Consider the following 10,429-nt stretch of genomic DNA (forward strand, 5'->3'; position numbering starts at 1 on the left):
TCTCTCTCTCTCTCTCTCTCTCTCTCTCTCTCTCTCTCTCTCTCTCTCTGTATGTGTATGTGTGTGTGTGATTGTGTAAAAGAGTCTTGGGGGCTGACATCTACAAACACAGAAAGTTTCATGCTACCAGTAAACTACTTGTTTAAAGACTCACCAGGAGCCACACACACACACACCTCTCCCCGAGTTTATGATTAATTTTGGAAGAGAAGATCATTTTGCAATTACCAGGCTAGGATGATACCCAGGGCAGCTTAGGATGATACCAGCAGCTTTTCAGGAGTGAGGGGAATCTAGCTGAGAAACATCAGAAGTACCTGTATTTGAATCTACACATTTGAGATAAAAGCTTCAAATTACATTCTTAGCACAACAGAATTATATTTAACCCTATGTTCTTGGATTTCTCTTCACATGGCTTACTAGAATTAAAGAGAGAGGTGTGTGTGTGTGGGGGGGTGTTGAGACCCTTCAAATATGCATAGCTCCCAGAAAGAGGGAATAGGAAACACCAAGGAAATGCACAGTTCCTGATCTGGCTGCTTTTCTTTTTCTTTTTCTTTTTCTTTTTCTTTTTCTTTTTCTATTCTATTCTATTCTATTCTATTCTATTCTATTCTATTCTATTCTATTTTTTAATATAATTTATTTATTTTTTTTCAAATTGTAACTTATACTCATTCACACAGGGATTATAAACACAGAAAGGCAGCATGTGGGGAAGGGGATGACACTGGAGTGTGGGTGTTCAGGGGGAATACAGATACCTTTCAGAACAGGGTATTGGCTGGGTAAGGGTTCAGGGGACAGGTCGCTATGGCTCTGCCTATGATTCACTTGTCCTTATCTAAGTTGGTATTATCTGCCAAGGCTACCTATTTACAAGGTCTATGACTACACAGGCTGGTAAATTGTCACAAAAACTGCCTGTTTGCAATAGCTTATAGCCATCTGTTTCAGTGTTTATCCACAGAGACCCAAGACTTGGTGTTAGTATACATGTATGACAGGCCTATTGCTGATTTTAGGCCTATGGCTGATTTTAGGCCTTCAGTGTATAAGCAGGGATGCCCCTGACATTTCCTCCCTTATTTCTATCCAGCTTTTAACCTATTTTCCTTAAACAGAACTAGTTAGACCAAGGGTGTGCCTTTCCCTTGTGTTTTAAATGCCCAGAACAACTGGAAGGACTGATTAAAGAGATGGCTGACCCGATACCTTCCATACTCTCCAGCTAGTTCTGGTAACGGTTTAGTGATAACTTTTCATGCGATGATAGAGTGAATCTTTCTGTCACACTCTGTGTTGTTATGGGTCATAATCCTCACAAACCTATAAGCTTGGAGGGTTTTAGAGCTAAAGTGATCTTCAGAGTCTTCTGTCTCAGCATTTCTAAGCATGTTTTTTTGCCTTTTCCCATGGGAAAAAAAATCAAAGTTCTATTCATAAACCACTTCTGACTTAGAATATGTTCAGAAATCTGCATGTGGTGTCCTCTCAATAATTTACATCACCTTAGTATAGTAAGCCCGCAGGCAAGAAATCCTTTTCACTTTATTTAACCCAGCAATTCCCAATCCTATTTAATTAGAGAATCCTTTGCATGCAGACCATCTGGCAGAATTATTAAATAACACTGGAAATACTGATTTATTAGTCTTCCTTGGCTTCTTCAGAATAACAGTTAAAAACTATAAGCTTTCCAGGCCTTTCCATTGTTATAGGTTGCATGGAAATAAAGAAACACCAATCAAATGGTACCAAACAGGTAACTCCTATTTATTCTGGACTGGCAATAGCAAGGAACACGGCAGCTCTCAGGCATATTTTGGCACAGTCTCAAAAGTTGGAAGGAAAGTGGGAAAGCTTCCTGATGAGAAAGGGGAAGGTTGCAAGTATGATTGGCAGCTGTTGGCATGGGGAAACTGTAGGCATGCTAACTGGAACCTCTGCCATGGCCTCAGGGGATGTATTAGATAATCAGTCATTAATAAGATCCTGGGTGTTTGAATGAAATTGTTATAGGAATAATCATTGGGCCTCTGGGGTCATACACTAGGGAAGGTCTGGCTTTCCACTTAACTGGCTTGTAGGTTTTAGGTTTGCTCCCTGGATGAGTCAGTAGAGACTGACATCGTTTTCTAAATGGTTGCTATAAATGTGGGGTAAACTTCTGCCTCTGCATGGTTCTGTCTTCTGTCCAGTTGTATACTCTTTTCCTTTCCCTTCTCTCTCTTCCTCTGTCTTTCTCTCTGGTTCCTTACTTTCCTCTCTCTCTTCCCCATTCTCTCTCTTCCCCTTCTCTTTTAGATGATACTCTGTATGTTTAGTAACTATTCCCTCAAGCATAGGTTAAAATATATAAAATAAAAACAATACCCATCATTCTCAAGACAATGTAGTCAGAGAGTGTATTTGGAAAAAAATCCATTTAGTGTAAATGCATTCCAAAAATGATAATAAAATAAACCTGACCGCATGTCAAGGACACTCTAAAAGAAACACATGACTTGGCTAGAAAATACATACTTTATTCTTCCTTTTTAACTACTGGAAGAATTATCTGTGAGTAGGCATAGACAGACATTTCTTAAGCATTAACAGTTATTTAGCTGCTTCCCTGACAACAGTGGAGTCTGAACATAGCCACTGGAATTGTGCTTAGCAGTTAAGTAACCAAATCTAGTTAGCTCATCTTGGGTAGATGTGGGATGCCATCATCCCCTGTCTCCAAACATCCATGCCTCACACGTATTCTTAAATCTTCTATGTTGTTCTAGGATGGAGTCTATAAAGTGACAGGAATGTATGCCTTAAGAAATGTCAAGGTTACATATGTTGGGGTGGAGAGAAAGGTAGGGTGAGGGTAAGAAAGATGACAACATCACAGGGACATGCTTGCACATGTTGGCTTTATTCTCTCTCAATTTGTTTTATGCTCATTATTTTATTCTGCTCTGGCCACTTACCTGTATAGTAAATAAGATAAATACACACTTTTCAGATATCAAAACAGAACACTTTCATCACTTCCCTAATGTCATATGAAATCACAAAACTGCAAAGGAAACTAGAATTCATTTCATCCAGATGTCCAAATTTGCAGATTAAACATCTGGGAGCCAAAATGTCCCACAGCCAAGTAGCCAGACAGAAGCTACTTGGGTTGTGAGAAGGAAACATGACAGATATCAAAGTAATTGTCATTTTGAAATGTCCAGTTGTAGTAACACTAATAGCCTTGGAATTCAAGGTGCCTGGTTTCTTGTCTATCTTTTTTCTACCAGGACACAGTTCAGTTAAAGGGCTCTACCATCCATTGTTGAAGATGTTGGTGTGTTTTATACTTAGGCATTATCAGAAAGCAACAGAATGGCTATTCTGATATGGACACTGTATTAAATGGCTCTGCACTGCACACATGTTTTCTGTGTTAATGAATTATATCTTTAAGGTAATGAAGTCTTACATTTGTTAAGTTCAAATTTCATTTGTGTGCCTTTGAAGTCAGTATGAAGGTGAAAAGGCAAAGTTTGTAGTCATTTGAATGTCATCAAATAGCTTCATAGCTTGAAAGATGAACATTCAAATGAAAACACCAAAACCTCTTCATTCCATGAAATTTCTTTTTGATTACCTGAGAGAAAATTTAAGCAGTTGCTTCACTAAGCAACTTTCCTTGACCTTTCTTCCTTTTACCAATAATTATTCCCATATGATTCACACAAAAATGGTAAGTTGATAATTACCTAATTTGATCAGAGTTGACAAGCAGCTAATTAATACTGCCCACTCTCTATTTGGTTTAGGAATTACATTAGTTGGTTTAGTTTGAAGAAGCATAAGCCAAAAGGGCTAAAGAATTGGCTGCACATGTCTGTTTCACTGCCATATTTGTGCACACACAGTCTATGTATCATGTATAGTGTATCATGTGCACTTGAAGTATGCATTTGTATATGTGTACACGTTTGCACACACATTTATGGCATATATATAACAAATGTCAGGCACAGAAAAGAAGCTAAAATTGTTTTTTAAAATAAACTTAGGAAGACATTATTAAATTATTTCCTTTGGCTCAATTATTTTGTTTCTCTGGGATAATATATTTTTAGTAGTGGCTAGAATTTAAATTGGAGAACTTTCTCCCAGCTCTTAAGGAAGAACACACTGTTGATAATGTGTAAAGGCTCTAAGGAGGCATTTGTTGAGAGGATCTTGGGCAACAGACTTAGCTTCTCAGAATCTGGATTTTCTCATATGTAATGGCTACCTTAAAAACATAACCTATTGCCTGGCACAGATAGTGCTCAGTATTTGGCTGCCACTACCCTTTGATGACTTAGCTACCCTGACACTGTCCTTTCTGGTAAAGTCATAATCACCCTCAGAATAATTAAAGTGTAAATACCAAATATAAATCAGTTAAGTGAGACAGAAAAATCGATGTTACAGATACATGAACTGAGTCAATTATTGCATTTTTTAAAAGAGACAATGAATCTGGCATTACAGTAAGTCTAGAGTTGAATATAAATTTACTGTTTAGATATTAAAATAGAATGAATAAGGAGTCTGGGCCTAGGTTCAAGTACATCTGGGACCCCACTCTGCCTTAACCTAGTGTCCTAGGTACTTTATATAAACTTCTTCTCAGGGTCTCAGTGTCTCAATTTGGCAGGTATAGATAATGACACCTATAGCAGAAGGAACAAATGGCTTAACATATGCAAAGTGCTTAGCAAATGCCCAGCGAAGATCAAGAGTTCAATAGAGCATGGTTGTTCTGACTGACTACTCTCCTAGCAAGTCTCTTCATCAAAGAGCCCTTCATAGTTTTCTCATCATTACATCCTTAGCTTAATTGAACTGGGTCATGCTTTTCAACTTGGGACTTGTGAGTCAGCCTCACTCACTGACCTTCTGTCTCCTCTGTCCCCAGGGATGGTGAACTTCAGTGAAGTGTCTGGATACCCAGTACTGCAGCACTGGAAGGTTCGGTCTGTGATGTACCACATCAAACTCAACCAAGCAGCCATCTCTCAGGGTGAGCACTACAACATCTTCCCCCAGGCTTGGAAATTTCTTTCCAAAGGAATCATCCAGCTCAGAAGTAGCCCAACACACAGCTGACTCCATGAGACATACAACCAATGCACTCAGATTGGCTCTTCAGGGCAAATGGATAGAATATGATTATTTCTACAGATTAAATTGCAAAGTGTATCTTATACCATAAAATTGGTAAGTCTGGAACCAATGAAAGTAGTATTTTTCCTGGGGTTATCCAGTGTGAGGAGTGTGTTTTTTTTAAAGCAGACTTTTCATAAATTGTCAGAATAAACATTTGAAAGAACAAAACCATGATTAAAAGATTTCATGTGATATCCCCTCCTCCCACCAAAAAACAAAACAAAACAAAACACTAAGTAGCTGGAAGGAAGTAAAAATAAAGAAATAGAAAATGAAGTGTTTCCTAAAGAACAAATATAATAGAGAGATTACTATAGAAAGCAACAGAGATATTTGTCTATAACTATATGTAGTAGCATGTGTTACATCTATTACATAGAATGTAATGACATATAAGCATACAGCTATACTGTATCTAATAAGGAATGGTGACTTCTCAGCATATTTAGGGTCTTGGAGTCAGCAGAAGGAAGATGGAGTCTTGGGGTCAATTGAAAGAAAATAACGGATCTCCGAGTTCTGGGACAGCCTGGTCTACCAAGTGAGATACTGGTCAGCGAGGGCTACTCTGAGAAACCCTGTCTCCTAAAAAACCAAAACCAAATCAAACAAACAATCAAAGAAGAATTATGATAGAAAACGAGTCATGTCCTCAAAAAAGAGGGACAGATAGAGCTGGCCGGATAGAGTATTAGGGTTGGAATGTTTACTACAGACCATTTTCTCCCATGAGGCTGTTAAAGAAAAGCAGAAACTACACAGAGAATTGGTTGAGTGAAGAGTAAGGAGACACACAGAGTTCTGCTGCTCATCATTTCCCAGTTCTCTTACATTTGGGTTTTGTAAAATAAATATAAACATATGTAAGTGACCTTTCCTACCTACATTCTCCCATTGTCTTTTCTTTTAAAAATGTCAAATGTTTCACAAACATTTTTGGTTCCTGTATTCCTTAGTTTTTTCACTGATATGACAGGAAACACATGATACAATTAACTTAAGGAAGGGTTTATTTGGGGTCACTGCCATATTTTAGAAAGCATGGTAGCAGGATCTGATGACACCTTGGTCACACCATGTCTGCTCTTAGGAAGCAGAGAGAGATGAGTGCTGGTGTTCAGCTTGCTTTCCCTTTGTGTTGTGTCTAGAACCTCAGCCCACGCAATGGCACCACCGAGAGCTAGGGTGGGTCTTCCCACCTTGTCTCAGTTATTCTTTTATTGTGATAAAACACAATGACCAAAAGCAACTTCAGGAGGAAAGAGTTTATTTTTATACTTTCTCATTAATGGCACATTACTGAAGGAAGCTGAAGCAGGAACTCCAAGCAGGAACTGAATCAGAAGCCAGTGGAGGAATGCTGCTTATTTGCTTGCTCCTTGATGGCTTTCTCAGACTATATAAGAATATGTACAACTGAAGGCTTGACATCACCCACAGTGGGCTAGATTGATTCCACATCAATCATTAATTTTTAAAAAATGCTCGACTTGCTTATAGGCAAATCTTATGCATACATTTCTTCAATATTCTTCCTCCTCCTCGTCCTCCTCGTCCTCCTTGTCCTTGTCCTTGTCCTCCTCCTCTTCTGCCTTGTCCTCCTCTGATATATATCTAGGTTTATGTCAAGTTAACAAACACCAAACAGGACACACCTCAACTTACCTAATCTAGAAACACCTTCACATACATGCTCAGAAATTCATTACCTAGATGATTCCAGATCCTGTCAAGTTGACAATCAGTATTAGCCATCACAGTCTCTACCCAAAGAATATTTTTTTTTAATTTTATGACCCTGTGCTTCACCCACACCCACATTTGCACAACAAATATATCATAAAACAATGCTTCATGTTATGATGTGAAATGTTCCCTGCTAGTATTTATGTTTCTATTTTAGACTAAGCTATTCTCTTTCTATTTTTAAAATGCTATTAATTGAACTGACTAAATTGGCTTAATGTCATGAACTGCAGTTTTAAGGGATACAAAACCCATTTACTTAATGATTGCTGGAGTCAGGATTTGCACTTCTCTGCTTAACTTGCATAAAATTAAACAAGACAACCAACATACTTGAAAAGATACCTAGTTGGGAACAGGAATATTTATTTCAGTTATACAGAAATGCGTGATATTCCTATCTAGCTCTCAAACACTACTTTAGATCACAGGCTCACATTTGGGTCCAAGTTGCCTAGGAATCCACGTACCTAATGGGTGAGTTTCCCATTCTTATTTACTCTTGGGTGACTTTCTCCCATAGCCTTCAGCAATGCTCTTCACTCCTTGGATGGAGCTACATCTCGTGCAGATTTTGTGGCTTTGCTGGATCAGTTTGGTAACCACTACATCCAGGAAGCTGTCTATGGCTTTGAGGAATCCTGTTCTATATGGTACCCAAACAAACAAGTCCAGCGGAGACTCTGGCTGGAATATGAAGATATCAGTAAAGGTGAGTGGCCTGTCAAGTGGCAAATTTATATCTGTGCAAGTCCCATCTGCCCACATATGGCCAAATATAAAGGATCCATAGGGAAAGGATTAATTCCGATTGCCCTCAATTCTGTGTGCTTATCTGCAAAATTTCTAAAGTCATTGCTTATCTGCAAAATTTCTAAGGTCAGTTTGCTAAAAATCAAATCTCAAAATGAGGATATTAGATGATGCAGAATGGAATCATAACCATATATTTGCTATGTTAGTTACTATAGAGAGTCCACTAGCAGTTGACAGCTACCATCCATTCTGCTGCTGAGAAGTAGGAGAGAAAGGGGAGGATGTTCCAGTCCATTTACCCAAAGCAACCCCAACATACTGCCTCTTAACCACTCACAGGAATGACATACTAGGCCCCTTCTCGTTCATTCTTGCACTATATCTAGGTTTATTTTCCATTCTCTCTATTGATTTGTGTTTTGAAGAAATGTCTTAGTGTTAGATGACAGGTTTAAAAATAAACCCCATCCCTGCTATCTGAACAGCAAGTGAATGACCAGTAAACGTGACCCTGAAATATTTTAAACCTTCTGAAGTCACTTTGTTTTACAGTAGTGATGCGATGTCCTAAGTATTTATAATCATATCTGATTTAGCATTGCCATTCTTGGACTTCCTCCTGAGCCGATCTGCAGGATATTCTGATGAGAGCCAGTTATGGACTTGTGAGCTGCTAACAGGGAAGTGTTGAATTGACACACAAAATTCAAGAAATGGGATATCTTAACAGTCATGGATCAAGACTTCCTTTGAGACTAGGGACTCTCCTTTATTGGCAATGCTATCAAAGAACAATTATGTCTGTGTCTTGAGTATCGGTTTCTAAAAGCATCATACAAACTATTAGCTTTCCTCAACAGGATGCAGAAGCGTTATGGCTTCTCTGCTCACTGGCATCTTTCTCCCAGGACCAAAAGATTAATCTCTGGGCTACTGTGGCTGTAAAAACAATCCCCTAAGCCAGAATCCTCCGAAGTCATGAAACACAACCTCAGGCTTCTCAAACTTTGGAATCTGAACAATGTTCTGAAACCAATTTGCCAAGAGAACAATGTACTATAAGTGACTGTAGATAAGATCAGTTCTAGCTGCCAAAGCTCTCTGAAGTCTCCATTCCAGAGTCCAGGAACTGAATCACAAGGCTGAACCCTCAGCGATTCCTGCTTCACAAGGGCTCAGTGATTTCAAGGCCTGGGATTTCTGGGAGACAAACATCTGACCTTTCCCCAAGCTCCTGACTCTTGTTGCCTCTCTCCAAGGACTGTACTGCCCTGAAAGAGAAATACTGAACCCATAAGGGAAATTCCTAGCTGTCCTTTGATGGGAAGCCTCCCTTGTCACTGAGGTTACAGCTTTGCCACAATCCAACTGTTGGCTTTAGCTCTCAGAGATATGATTCATCTAACTTCTCACTTGTCATTCACCTTTAAACAGTATCCAGTCATTTTAGTTTGCCTCAGCTATGCCTGACTTGTAAGAATCAAGGGTGACTACTGCCCATGTTCACCCTACCACCCCTATTCTTGAGTCTTCTCTGTGTGCCATAGGATTCATCTACTGTGTTGTTTGTTCTGGTTCTCAATTTTAAATTTGGTCACTGATTTCCCTTAACTCTAAAACACAACCATTTGTTGCTATTCCTGTTACTGCTATTGTTTCTTGCTGTTGTTGCCAATGGTGACAGTGGAGATAGTAACTGGTGTAAAATCCCTTCTAATATGGACTTATATATGGGCACCATTGTCGGCATTCAGCATTAGTTGCATATGACTGGTGAAAACTCAGAGGTGCGCGGTTTAGGCCGGATCTTTAGAGGGCAGCTTTCTATTCAATAGTTTTTTCTACTTCTCATAGTACCATTGTATGGTTTGACATTTTGGATTAACTACCTCTACATAACTATTTTGGAAACCTATGAAAAAATACACTTCCATTTATTATATCTAAGGTAGACTTGATCACTTTCTCTCTTTGTCTTTCTCTATACCTCTCCCTTCATTTTTCCTTTCTCACAAAAATAAAACAATTCAAAATAGAATTTCCAAGTCATCCATGTCCATGTATATCAATCTCTAGAGTCACTTTGTCTCCCTTCATCATCCTTCACCCTCAAATCCAGAAAACAGGAATTTCTTCCACCTCAGAGTAACCCCTCTGCCTGCGCTGGGCTCCCAGACGTCCTGGTTCACCTTACTCCATGCTCATCAATTGTGTCCTCGAATTCTCTCTTCCCAACGTTAAGTCTTTGAAAACTCATCTTCTCACAAACATGAGCCTTTTTACAACTGTTTACTTTAAACATATTCTCAATACATTTCTTAAGAGTTTGTATGCCATTTCTCTGCTGCCTCTCATTGACTTCGTTTCACTCTTCTGATTGCTTTTTAACAGCACTAGAGGAGAAAATCAAGGACTTTTTAATCAGCGTGTCACTAGCATTTATTCTATGACCCTCCATCTATCTTATCTATAGACTTTCTATCATCATGTCTCCTTAAAAATCCTCTTGTCACACGATGTTGCCATTGCTGTTCTGTTCATATTCTCTTCTATGTTCTTAACCTCTATTTTTAAACCTTTGCCCTTACTCCTTTAAAGAAATTATTTATATCTATTGTAAGGATCCAAAGCTTTCATTATTTTGGAAGATTTATTTCTCTCCCTCCCTCCTTCCCTCCCTTACTTCTCTCTCTCTCTCTCTCTCTCTCTCTCTCTCTCTCTCTCTCTCTCT

At 38.8% G+C, this 10,429-nt stretch overlaps 1 protein-coding gene across 2 annotated transcripts in view; it reads left to right on the forward strand.

The window, feature by feature from the left end:
- The window catches only part of Astn1 (astrotactin 1), a 308,690-nt gene that overhangs the window by 232,221 nt on the left and 66,040 nt on the right, over nucleotides 1-10,429 (forward strand). For both annotated transcript variants that reach the window (XM_028759116.1, XM_028759110.1), the window contains exons 15-16: nucleotides 4,946-5,050; nucleotides 7,466-7,654. In XM_028759116.1, coding sequence (XP_028614949.1) covers nucleotides 4,946-5,050; nucleotides 7,466-7,654 — 294 coding nt within the window. The remainder of the gene's footprint in view (nucleotides 1-4,945; nucleotides 5,051-7,465; nucleotides 7,655-10,429) is intronic.

Source organism: Grammomys surdaster, unplaced genomic scaffold (genome assembly GCF_004785775.1).
Source record: "Grammomys surdaster isolate TR1022 unplaced genomic scaffold, NIH_TR_1.0 130, whole genome shotgun sequence".
NCBI lineage: Eukaryota > Metazoa > Chordata > Mammalia > Rodentia > Muridae > Grammomys > Grammomys surdaster.